The 14,024-nt window shown below is 35.2% G+C and overlaps 2 protein-coding genes across 2 annotated transcripts in view; one reads left to right on the top strand and one right to left on the bottom strand.

Annotated features, from left to right (window-relative positions):
* LOC109084161 (NACHT, LRR and PYD domains-containing protein 12-like) overlaps positions 1–14,024 on the top strand; it is a 941,455-nt gene that overhangs the window by 274,826 nt on the left and 652,605 nt on the right.
* Positions 1–14,024, bottom strand: part of LOC109070050 (NACHT, LRR and PYD domains-containing protein 12-like) — a 29,082-nt gene that overhangs the window by 14,777 nt on the left and 281 nt on the right. The window contains 6 exon segments of the mRNA XM_042749118.1: positions 3,140–3,310; positions 8,093–8,145; positions 8,147–8,267; positions 10,819–10,989; positions 11,822–13,652; positions 13,749–13,944. Coding sequence (XP_042605052.1) covers positions 3,140–3,310; positions 8,093–8,145; positions 8,147–8,267; positions 10,819–10,989; positions 11,822–13,652; positions 13,749–13,782 — 2,381 coding nt within the window. The 5' untranslated portion in view covers positions 13,783–13,944.

Raw genomic sequence — 14,024 nt, 5'->3', positions numbered from 1 at the left:
ATACATCTGTCAAATCACAGTTGATTAAACTACATTGAGAGAAAGAGAGAAGATAGAATAAAACTATTTAATAAAGTCACAATGTCTTGATAAAACAAAAACAAAAAAGAGGGGAAGAGTGTCTGAACACCTTTGGATAATTTTCCACAATTTGGTCTTCAAAACAGAAAAACAAATAAGTTGTTCATTTAATCAAATAATTTACACTTCTCATGATTTATGTACAATTTATCCTGATTCTTTCATCTTTTTATTTCTGTCACATAATTCCTATTTCATCTTTTGTCTAAAACTGAGCATACTGTCTAAAATAGAAGTCATGACTGTGTATTTGTGCTTAAATGGATTCTGGTCTGCACATCACTACAAATTTCTGTATACTAGAGCGTTCAGTCTACAGGATGGACATTAGCTGAGATGAGCAACAGAAAGATAGAGAAGGCGCATAAAAAAACAAAAGAGGAAAACATCTGTGGAACAAAAGAAGGCTTAAGGCAAGGAGTAGGACACGTGTAAATGTTGGTGGAGAGAACTGGAGAGAACTTTGGAGGTTGCTTTGTTTCTTCTCAATATGTGAGTTACACCGTGTCTACATCAGACGCACGGAGTGTTAGAGATGATATGGTCTGTATAGATTGGGTGTTTCTTAGCTGAAATTGAAAATGATTTGATTTTAAGCGATGAGCTGCAACAGCTGAATGCAGCAGCAGTTTTCTGTCAGGGATTTGTAGTGTTGTACCGCGCTGCATCCAGTGTAGACCATAGATAGGTGTATATATATATATATCTACGGTGTACTGTAGACAGCATACTGATTATTGTGAAGTTCTATATTATCTTTGCATGCAGTTTATGTCCGGTGTAGACATGGTGTAACATGGGTGTTGCTTTGTTTCACAGAACTAATCATTGCGTGGGTTGCGTATGTGTGGGGCGGAGCTATCAAAATAGAGGCAAGAAGCTTTTGGGGCAGGGGCGTGTTTGTTTTGGTGATGTAATGTTTGTGGAGAGAAACTTTGTGGGATGTGGCTTTTTATGTTTATGTTGGATACAAGAAGTTATTTGAGAGCAGACACTATGGTAATGCTGGACTGTCAGTCATCGGCCATGGGTGGAGCCTAAACAATGTGACATCACACTGCTCAGAGAATCAGAACAGCTGGTCTAATGAGACTGATTTGATTTAATGAGGATTACAAAATAAGGAGTGGGTGGATTTTTATCATTCTAGGGTGATGGTGCTCACATATTTATGTTGGTATAGTGTGTTTGATTTGATTTTGTGTGGTTGGTGCCCTTTAATTAGACATTTTGCATTTTATGAAAGTATTAACATTAAATTGAAAGCAGTTGTGAACAGTTACAAAAAATAAAATAAAAATAGAAAAAAAGGTTACATACCAGTGATTAGAATAGATTAAATTCAACTTTGCCATTGTTCAGAGTAAGCACAGGGTCAGCACTTTAAAAAGGGCCGGAGGGGTTAATAGCCTCGAACCTGTAGCACCAAGCCCAAAATCACGCTGTGCTTCCACCGTCGGGTCAGAAGCTCTACAGCGCTTCATTAAAACCTGCCCTTTACACGTCTCTCTGGAATGTCACGCAACTCCATCATTTCACCAACAAAGACGTTATCAGAAAACTAATAATAATAAAGTCACTGGAACCAGCGAGATAACAAAATAAACATGATTAAAGCAGCCGTTTGTTTGCATGCTTCATTAAAGATTTAAATCCAAAAGCATCTATGTTGTACAATAAGAAGAGATACATTGATCATAATGAATTCATTTATCAGGTGTAACTGTATGTGTGTTCGTTAGAGTAGTTCCATGTAACCTTAAAAGTAGATCAATAAATTTGTGTTGCATTTATAAAGAAGCATTGTCTTGGGTCGTGTATTTTAAGTTAAGTTAAATTTAGTTAATTTAAAATAAATAAGTTACATTTTCCCCAGATCCTGTGCTAGCCGGCTCGTAGCTTATACATTATCATTTTGTTTATATGCTCGTTGGCCACTAAGCAGTATAAACAGAACTGTTTAAGATATACTGAATTTACCGTTCACTTGATGAATCGTTGATGAAGTATGAAATATTTATGAAATGATCCGAGGCACTGATGCTCTTGAGACGCAGAGAAACCCCACATTTATTCATAACCTTGTCTAACCTAAACTCATCGAGCCCCAGTTGGCCACGCTTTGGCCCAAGGTTTTCATCGGGCAAAAACACCCTGGCCGTTGACCCCGAGGAAGCCCAACAGTGGAAACCAGACTGACCCTGGCTTGCAGTAGCATGCACACTTTTAGCCCAACAGTGAAAACGCGGCTAATGAGATCTAACCAGCATCTAACCAGAAGTGCAAATGGAACTTTATTTATGAATTTAAATATAAATATAAATATATAAATTGAAGTAGGTGGGGACCAAGTAGAGCTTGAAAATGTGTGTGAAGACATCAGCCAGCTGTTCTGTGCAGACCCTGAGCACTCGGTCAGGAAGACCATCAGGGTCAGACACTTTATGTGCATTCACCTGCTCAGGTAGGAAGCACACCTCACTGGTTTAAAAAAGAGAGGCAGGTCGTCCTGTGGGGCTGAACTTTGATGTGCTTCTGTGTTTATACGATCAAAACAAGCATTAAAGGGCTTCAGTTCATCTGTGAGGGAGGTGTTACTGATTGGTGGTCAATGTTTTTAAATTAGTCTTCAATCCTCAGTTTGTAGTCAGTAAACATGATCACATTCAGCAGCAGAAGTTAGAGACTAAATTTAACTGAAGTCTATTCAAAAGTTGTCTGAATCTATTCTAAGAAGGTTGGAAGCTGAATTAAAGGCAAACGATGGTAAACACATTAATAAAATACTGGCTATTTCTGATGTGTTCACGTTATTTTCTCCAACCCCTGCGCGCTTCAGTTCACCCAAAAATGGAAATTACCCCATGATTTACTCACCCTCAAGCCATCCTAGATGTATATGAATTTCTTCTTTCAGACAGATATAATCAGAGTTATATTAAAAAATGTCCTGGCTCTTCCAAGCTTTATAACGTGGGGTCAGACTCAAATGAGAATTAAAATAGACGACTGTAACATTACTAGTCATGTAACATGTGAAATGATGTAAGATACTCACTTCAGTGTGTTGAGTGTACAGTGTTTATCCTGCAGTAGAGCAGAGATCTGATTCACTTCTGTGTCTCCTAGTTTACGTCCCTTCAGATCCAGCTCTCTCAGGAGTAACGGGTTTTTACCCACAATTCCAGTCACATACTGACAGCCTTCATCTGCAGCAGGACCCAAAAACCTTGCAGAAGAGAAGATGAAGCTGGAATCAATTCAGTGTGCATTGCATCACAAAACAGTTAAAGATTATCAAACATTGTTTGTAACGAAAAGCTCTAGTTCAAGTTTAAACAGTTGAACATTTAAATATACAAATATTTTTAAGAAAGACAAAAGTCAAAAGTGAATTCTTTAAAAGAAACTCAGGGGCAAAAGCTCACTAGATTATATTCTCAAAAATCTCAAGGCTTTTAAGCAGGAGATGAGGAAAGTTAGCAAAGAGATAACTAGCTTGTGACAGCTAAGCATTCATAGTGATATATTTAGTTGATCTTTTGATGCTGGCTCTTCCTATTATTATGTAGCAGAATTCACCAAACACTGGACTAACACAAATGACGATAAAGAGTCGAGGATGGATGTTTTTGACCTCTGTGTGCTACACAGGCATTAGTCATCAAAACAGAGAGCATCGTAACGGACCAAACTACCCAGCCGGCACATGACCAACCTTCAGTGTTGAAGTATAGTTGAAATAAGGTCAGTTGTTTTACATGAAAAATGCTAAATGGTAGGAAAAGGTTAACAAACTTTAAAATTATTTATATTAAATTATTTAATATTATTATTATTATTTTAATAGCATTTTACAATATTTTAGTCATGATACCTATTCTAAAATCTAAAGGTATATGTTAAATATTATCATTAACAACAATAAAACTAAATACATTTTGCTGCTTTATCACGCTGAAACAATTCCTATTGGTTGTTTTACTTTATTGCTTTGATCATGATTGGTTAATCTGGCTGTCATTCAGGAAACTGGACAATGAAATGGTTCGCGCCTTTCTTCATCTGAAAATATGACCATTATTATCATCTTTCTGTGAGTGAGGCGGCTGACTGAGCTGCTGCTCGTTGTAACTGCTCGGTCAGTCCCAAATTATTTTATATTTGCCTGTTCATTTTTTTTTTATTTATTTTGAGCGGATTTGAGTTGTGGCATGTCAATGGAGAACAAAAACTGTAATGTGAACAAGAAGGGTCAGATGTGTTCTGCGAGGTCCTGGTAAAATAAGGTAAGAGAATCTATATCTTTATTATCTTTTGAAAATAGTAAAGTATATCATTACCATAGTTTACAAATGGGGGAAGGACATGTAACCTGCAGAAGATAAATACCTGTGTGTGTATTTTTGTATTGCTTTATCAAAGATGCTCAAGTTAGATGCTCATATGATGTTGTTGTGTTGCTGGTAAATTGTGTGTTAATGTCTGTCTTTTAGAGATTTTTCCACATTTTCCTGATATGAATCCCATGCATTAGGTGTGTTATATATGTTTTTATTCTTATAATAGTTTCAAAGTGTTTTCTGAAATATATTATTGCAAATGTGGGTACAATTTAAATGAATTAATGAAATTAATTTAAAAATAAATTAGGATTGTTTAAAGCAGTGGTTCTCAAAGTGTCAGGCCCCCTCTAGTGGTTACGCAGGGGAATCTCTAAATTAAATATAAATTAATGTTAATACATTTTAATTTAATTTTAGTTTTTTTTTTTTTTTACATTTAAGTACAGTTATCTAACTTTTGTTATAACACATTTTAATTTAAGTTTTCATTTACCTGTATGTACGCACCGTGTAGTGTTAATGTTCAAACTGTGTATTTACAATGTTAAACTGGCTGACAACAATAAATATTCTTATTAGGAATAAAACTGCCTCATTTTTTAACTGTAGAGCTGTAGCTGAATAGTTAGGACTAACATTACTACGCTGCTGAAATTTAATGTTCATTATGGTGGAACTTAATATTTAATAACAAATATTTTCTGAAGTGGTACTTGGTATAAAAAGTTTGAGAACCACTGGTTTAAAGAAATTCTATAAAATGAAATCCTGCTTTTTAAGAACTTTTCAATAAACCATTTCTTCTTTCCTCTTGTAGAGTCATTAAGGATCCGGCTTATTATTGAAACATTGTTAAGGAATTGTTCATCTGCTACACTGCACTGTCACTTCTGGTAGAGATTCATTGACCTTTTGTGATAAGTTGTGATTTTACTTAGTTTAATAAAAATGTACTTAATTTGATTTTACTTGTTTTACTACACTGTATTGCGAGTGTTCTGATTAAAACAGAGTAACTGGGGGATCTGAAAACACTGCTTGTGAATAATTTGTTAATATTGTAAACTTTCATCTGAATACATTAAATAAGTGTTTAATGAATAGTGTTGTGCACTTTGTTTCCAACCCCACTGTTACTGAAGTGTAAAGTGAAAAGATTGTTTGATCAGTTTTCAGTTAAATATATTTCACAATATCAAAGTTGATATTTTATGAGGATTTATTTTTGGTGTTTTTGTTTATACAGGACAGTACAGAAAGCGCACAAGTGGGAGAGAGTGAGGGGATGGCGTCAGAAAGGATCAAGGATCACCCGAAGCACAACCACACTATATGCACAAAGCTGTTAGTGCTAACATTTTAGAGTCCCCTTCAGTAGAAATCACATTCTGCGTTCCCCACGGTAAAAAAAAAAAAAAAAAAAAAAAAGACACAGTCCGGGGGGTTCCCCATTAGAAACCTCTGCAGGGTGATAAAGACTACACTGTATCATTTCCCCACTTATCATATAAGACAAGAGCAAATAGAACTCAGTGATGTTTTCTGCTGTGGATGTGATGAGACAAATCCATGACAGTAAACTGATGCCCGTTCTATTTCTGACGAACCCCAGCCCTCTGACACAAAAGAACAATTTCTAAAATATTAAGCAGCACAAATGTTTTTTTCATTGGTTTCCACTAAAATATTTGTTAGAGCAGCAAATCAGCATATTAGAATGATTTCTGAAGGATCATGTGACACTGAAGACTGGAGTAATGATGCTGAAAATACAGCTTTGATTACAGGAACACAGTAGCCTATATGTTAAAACATTCAAATAGATCATTTCAATAGACAATACTTCACAATATTACAGTGTTTACTGTATTTTTAATAAATAAATGTAGCCTTGGTAAACATAAGAGACTTTCCAAAAAAAAAAAAAGAAAAAAAAAGTAGAAGAAGGGGGTTGGGGGGCCTTGAAAATATTTTTCTTTACAAAAGGAGGGCCAGGCAGAAAAAGTTTGGGAACCACTGGCCAACTCAAACACACAATATTTCATTTAATTCATACAGGCCTACCTTATGTTGCATATTTGCACTTTTTGAGAAAAACAATGGCACAATATATATTAAAAAAAATACTTTTCAGGTCTATGTCCAATTCCTCACTTTTTCTAGTTATGTAAGGTTAAAATATTTTGCCTGTAATTTTTTTTCTCATATCACAATCAAATATTGACAAATATCCTGGACAGTGTAAAATATTGTGATATGAATTTTAGCTCATATTGTCCACCCTACTCTGGATAGTTTTATTTAATTGATGTCTGTGTTGATGCAACAGTAATTCTGCTCATTATGAGAGGAACTGCAGGTTCAGACGCGCGTGTGTGTGTGTGTGTGTGTGTGTGTGTGTGTGTGTGTGTGTGTTATCACTGATCCTCTCCTGACACACATCACATGTTTGTGGTCTGTGATAGATCTGCTGTAGTAGATCTACAGTGTTGTGAATCTGAGCTTGATGGAAATTAATGTACAGTGCATTCAGTAACATTTAAACAATCAGGATAATAAATCACACTGAATACGTTTCATGAGAAATGTCCACAATAACACAACCATAAATGTTAACTATTGAGGCACCAAACTACTGAACACCAGCACATCTAGTGACCCAAAATGTCTGATTAAGCTGTAACTTTTAACACAACTAAACTGTGCTGACATTTATCACAATAACAGCAGCTGATCTTTCATGTATGATCTTTTTCAACAACAGATAGTGTACCTTACTGAATTAGTGTAATAATATAACATAATTTATACTACGGGGCCGTTGAATGCTTGAATCTGATTGGCTGACGAACGTTCTGAGGTGTGCAATTATTTTCTGGGAAACGCAAGGCGAATGTAGTTCCAGACAGCTCTCTTGACCGCATAACAGTTCCATATCACTTCACATATAGTAAAGCTGTAATAACGGAAATTACAGGACTAACAAAAACAATTTAAATTTATTTGTATAGCGCTTTTTATGATTCAAATCATTGCAAAGCAACTTTACATAAAATTAAGTTTCTACAATATTTAGTAGTAGCTATGATTTTCCGAAGGTAAACACAAATTATATTTCTCATGTGAGGTAAAATCAGCACGGTTTAGAGACGCTGCTGCAGAACACTATTGAGAGACGCACAGAGGAAGCCCAATTCACACAAGCGCTCTCTCTCTCTCGCTCTCTTTTTAATTAATTCATTAATAAATGCATTAGAATGCTATCAACCGTTCAAGCCTCCATTACCAGCTTTAAAATGACCATTGAACCAGCAAAAGAGGCACTGGATGAGATGTGGAAGAAATAATCCTACTCACAACAGTGATTTAAGTACAAAAACCAGACGAATCCCTTTAAATATATCATCTGATCGATGTCTTGAGGTGTGGTAACTGTAGTATAAGCGGAATAATTGACTCTGGGACGTTGAATTATTAGAAAAATAATGCACACCCGAGGTGTCATTAATTTGAGCTGTCGTCAATTATTCCTTAATATAATATAATATAATATAATATAATATAATATAATATAATATAATATAATATAATATACTATAATTCTTATATAATACAAATATTTCAAATGTGTATCATTTATTTAGCATTACTTCATCAGGTCTCACCTCAGAGTCTTGAGTTGACAGTTTGGATCTTGTAGTAAATCACTGAGCTGCTTCCACTCCTGATGGTCCAGGATCATTTCCTGTGAGATCCAGCTCTATCAGGTGTGAAGGGTTTGATCTCAGAGCTGAAGACAGAGCTTTATAACCTTCTTCACTGATACTGCAGTCTGAAAGTCTATTAGAAAAAAGATGTTATCCTTCCTTATAACACAGATTGTCACACAAGTACATGTTTCTAGAATGAAGAAAATAAAAAGATGCACTATGGGAATTTTGACCTGAATGGACTCTTTTCACAGTAAAGCTGGGTAAAGTTATAAACTGGTGAACATAAACGACAACAAATGCAATTTTACATTTTTGCAATTTTAATTTTCCACAATTATAACCTACTGTATTATAACCTTCTTTAGTGATACTGCAGTCTGAAAGTCTACAGAAAGACTAAATGAATGAATGAATAAATACATAAATAAACAAATACATACATACATAAAAACATTTATTACACCATTAGGATATTAATATTACCCATCACCTTAAAAAAATCAATCTGTCAATATTTTATAAATGTATCTACACCAACACACCAATTTCACATCACTGACCCATTCCTTGTGACACAGCATCAGTTTACAGACCAGCTGGAGCTTTACATTGATTCATGTTTAGATTAACCAAATTCAGACCTGAGTATCTGTAGTGTCTGTGAATTTCTCAGCAGACTGGAGATTTCTGTCACTCCAGAGTCTCCTATTTGATTCCTGCTCAGATCCAGCTCTCTGAGGTTTGAATTAAACGCTGATGCCAGAGCAGCACAACCTTCATCTGTAATACTGATGCAGTTTAACCTGTAGAAGAGAGAACACAAATAATTAAGATTTACATTTAATTACACAAATAGCACATTTAGCTGCTAGTTTTATCCACCAATATGAGATTTGCAAGATAATCACACTGTGAAATTATTATTTTTTAATATGATAATTCTACAAATATTTTGTATTTTACAGTACAATACTCAAGCCTAAACTACACTTACAACACTACACAGAACAAGCAGCTTAAAGAAGAAATTTCAATTTTGAAGGATTGAATGATATATTTATTATTGTAATTCTTGTCTTCATTTCTTTACTTTCAAATGTTAGGGCCTCAGGTTTTCATTTTGGTGGAAAACTGAACAATGACCTTTAGGTTTCTGTGTTTTGTTCATAACAGGTTTATAAACACTTTGTTGTACAAATCTGGTGAAATCTGTTCACATCATCTGCCAAACAATGTTGGAAATTACATGAACGCAAAACTAGGTGATCCTTTCAAATTCATTTTATAAGCTCAAAATAACTCGCTCACCAGCCATTTCTTTTATTTTTATTTTATTTAACAGCCATTCAGAACTTCTGCTCTTCTAACTTAAAATGCAGCCTTTGTGATTTGATAACTGCATTAACACATATCACAATTTTGAGTTTATTTTGATTAATTGTGCAGTCCTGATGAGAAGTGTAAAATATTTTCAAATCTATGAAACTGTGGTGGGTCACTAGAGTCTGGGTAATTAATGGGATGCACTTTTAAAATACTTACTTCAGCTTTTCCAGTCTACACTGTACATTTTCAAACAGAGTCAAGATGATCTTCATTCCTGGGTTTCCTAGTTTATTCTCACTCAGATCCAGCTCTGTCAGATTTGAAGGGTTTGAATTTAGAGCTGCAGTCAGAACATGACACCCTCCTTCTGTGATACAGTTGTTCTTCAGACTGCATAAAGAGAAAACACTGCAGTTTAATCTGAATATTTACCAGAGTTTTTTTTCTGACTGTTTACAAATACTGCTTCTGATGATGATGATAGCCACATTACAAAAGTCACATAGAATTTTTTTACGTTTTTTTTTTTTTCCGGTCAGCAATCTCTTATAGAAGACAAATAAAAAAAATAAAAAAAACCAGCAGCAACAATTAAAAAATGTCCTTGTAACTATGTAATAATGTACATCAGTGTGTAGAGTTGACAGTGTTTGTCCTGCAGTAGAGCAGAGATCTGATTCACTCGTGCAGAACATTGAGATCCAGTGATCTCTGTCTACTCATCGTGCCTAGATCTAGACTTAAACAAAAAGTTCAAAATAATTTTGTTTTAAGAGGGTTTTTAAGTTGTTTTAAGCAAAATTAACTTCATTTAGACCTTTTCCCCCAGGAAACGACTAAATATTGTATGTGTTTTTTTCTTATCTAGTAAATGCATCTTGATTTAAGAGTTTTTAGATATTTTGACTAGAAACATAACAACATACTAAGTAAGATAAGCCTTTTTTTGCAGTGTGTCTTTTATTGCTTTTTTCACCAATTATGCAAATGTCTGGCTTGATCTATGAATTTATAAATTGAGTATTTGCAATTAAAGCACACAGGAAACACTCAGCATCACTTTCTTTTTGCAGTATTGCCATTCTAGCACTAGATTCTCTGCTCAAGCATGCTCAGAGTTGTGCTGATATTTACACACATTCCTGCGTTTAAGTACAAGATGGTAGATCCCACACTTTGCGTTCTTATGCACTCATTACACATAAATGAGGGCCCTGGAATGTAGAGTTCATGCTGCAAATTTCACTGAGCTGAAGCAATTGGGTCCTCAATTATGTGGGAAATGATCTAGGTCCATGTTAACAGATGGATCTGAATTCTAACCAAACAGTAGTGATTGTCACAAAACTTACCTCAGTATCTCTAGTTTGCAATTAATATTCTTCAGTCCAGTGCAGAGGAGCTCCACTCCTGAATCCTGCAGATTATTATTGTTCATGTTCATCTCTTTCAGATTGGTATCTGATCCAAGAACTGTAGCCAGAGCTGGACAGCTTTTGTCTGTTAAGCCACAATCATTTAACCTACAAGAGATATAAATCAAATCACAGAGTTAGATACATGTAATACATTTAAATACAAAAAAGTATACCAATTATTTTTTAGATGAACAGTAACTACACTGCATATATATTAGAATTGCATTGATTCAGATTTCCTACATGAAACAAACTAGCATGCTTGTATAAAACTTAATAAAATATGTAAATGAATAACAGGTTTATATAATTAATGGCAATGAGTTATACATTTAAAAGTGCTGCTCTATTATCTGGATGAGTGTCTTGAGGTGGAGAATCTGGAGGTTAATCATTTATTTATTGAGGTTATCCAAGAGTAGATCTCCTTTATAGCAGAAGTTGTAGAAGTTGAACTGCATATTGGAGTAGAAATAACTATGGAACAATGTGTTTTATAATAACATGATGTGCTTCTTTTGTACCTTATTTACTTAACTATGTTTAAAAGATGATTTTTTAATTTTTTAAATAAAATGTATGTATATTTAATAAGCAATGAGCTTTGAACTTTTGTTTTTATTTTGGTGCATCCCTAGATGTAAGACTACATGTTTAATTTGATTTAATTTAAATTTAACAGTAATTTACTCTCAAGAACTGAAATATTGCAATATAATCTCAATATATTTAAAATCGCAATAATATTGTATTGTGACACAAGTATCGTGATAATATCGTATCGTGAGTCCTCTGGTGATTCCCACCCCTACTTATAACTGGTATATGGTTAATTATCACTATAAATCAGGGGTGTCCAAGCCTGCTATGTATCAGTGTAGATTAATACAATTTTAAGATGAGAACAAAACATGACAAAATATATTAAATAACTTACAGAGCTCTTTTGGAGGTTTTGATGACTGCTGATAATCTAATGAGACACTCGTCTGATTTCTTGAATTTCTGAAGCTCAAACTCCTCCAGCTCCTCCTCTGATGTCAACAACACAAAGACCAAAGCAGACCACTGGGCAGGTGAAAGATCAGCAGATGAGAGACTTCCTTTGCTAAGGTGGGTCTGAATGTCTTTCACCAGAGTTTGGTCGTTCAGTTCATTCAGACAGTAGAACAGATTGATGGATCTCTCTGGAGACAGATTAGATTCTAATTTCTGCTTGATGTACTGAACTATTTCCTTTTTGCTCTGGTCATTTCTATTTTGCTGTGTCAACAGACCCTGTAAGAGTCTCTGATTGGACTGGAGTGACAAACCAAGGAGGAAGCGAAGAAAAAGATCCAGGTGTCCATTATCACTCTCTAGTGCCTTGTCCACTGCAGTCTTGAGCAAATCAATCATGTTTTTACTTTTGTTTTCCTGTTCTGTAGAGTCTTGATCAAACACACACTTCTTGTTGATGTCTAGAAACAGATGTGCATAAAGAGCTGCAATAAACTCTTGAATGCTCAAGTGAACGAAGCAGTACATGGTACCAAGAAGGATCCCTGTTTCCTCCTTAAAGATCTGGGTACACATGCCTGAGTACACTGATGCCTTATAGACGTCAATACCACAGGCTTCCAGATCTGTGTCATAGAAGATCACATTGTTTCTTTCCAGCTGATGAAAAGCCAGTTTCCCCAGTGAAAAGATGGCATCTTTATCCCAGGAAACATCTGGTGTATGTTCTCCATCATACTTTCGTCTGCTCTGCTGGATCTGAAATCTGAGGAAGTGTGTGTACATTTGTGTCAGAGTCTTAGGAGTGTCTTCAGTGTTTGACTCCTGCAGTGTTTTGGAGGCATCATCAGCCTGATTGTTTTTCACAGCATTATTTCTTTTCTCCTCTAAAATGTTCTGGAGAACAGTGGCTGAAATCCAGCAGAAGACTGGGATGTGGCACATGATAAAGAGACTCTTTGATTTTTTAACGTGATCAATGATTTCTTTGGCCTGATTCTCATCTGTGAATCTTTTTCTGAAGTACTCCTCCTTTTGTGCATCATTGAATCCTCGTATCTCTGTCAGCCGGTCGATACAGTCAGGAGGAATCTTACTGGCAGCTGCTGGTCTGCTGGTGATCCAGATGAGAGCAGAAGGAAGCAGATTTCCCTTGATGAGGTTCGTTAGGATAACATCCAGAGAGGTTGGTGATGATACATCAGACCACGTCTTATTATCGTTAAAGTTTACAGGAAGTCGACATTCATCCAATCCATCAAGAATGAACAAGACTTTGAATTGATTTCTTCTTGTAAGGTTCAGTCCTTTTGTCTCTGGGAAAAACTGAGTTATAATGTCCATCAAACTTAGTTTTTCTTGCTTCTTTAAGTTCATCTCTCTAAATGGAAGAGGAAATATGAAGCTGATATCTTGATTTTCTTTTCCTTCGGCCCAATCCAGAACAAACTTCTGCACAGAGACTGATTTTCCGATGCCAGCAACTCCTTTTGTCAGTACAGTTCTGATCTGCTTGTCTTGTTCAGGTGCTTCAAACACATTTTTGCTCTCAACCTGTATCTCCTGTGATTCATGACGTCTGGAAGCAGCTTCAATCTGTCTCACCTCATGTTCAGTATTGACCTGTTCACTACAACCCTGAGTGATATAGAGATCTGTGTAGATGTTCTTCAGAAGTGTAGAGTCACCTTGCTTTGCAATTCCTTCAAACACACATTGATACTTCTTCTTTAGGCTACACTTTAGCTGATGAATGAAGAACAGTTCATCTAAACAGAAACAAAAAATATATTGTTTAATCATATTTTGTCTCCTACATTTATAAGTGACAAATTTGTGTTTATCTATGATCATGAGTCTCTCACCTTCTAGAGTATCAGCAGCTTCATCTTGCTTCATCTCTCTCAGGAAGTAGAGCGTGAGATCAAGAGCCGCTTCTTTGTTTCTGCATCTTTTCTCATTAAAATCCTTCACAAAGTAGTCTAAGTCTTCTTTTTGTAATATTTTCTTAAACTTTTCCAGTTCTTTCTTTAGAAATTTTATTATTTTGCTCTCAAGATCCTACAAAGAAAGACAAGAATGAAACAAAGTAGTCTAAGTCTTCTCAAAATTATTATTCATTAATGAAAAATATTCCAAAA

Source organism: Cyprinus carpio, chromosome B22 (assembly GCF_018340385.1).
Source record: "Cyprinus carpio isolate SPL01 chromosome B22, ASM1834038v1, whole genome shotgun sequence".
Classification (NCBI taxonomy): Eukaryota; Metazoa; Chordata; class Actinopteri; order Cypriniformes; family Cyprinidae; genus Cyprinus; species Cyprinus carpio.
This window is presented reverse-complemented; position numbering and strand designations above follow the sequence as displayed.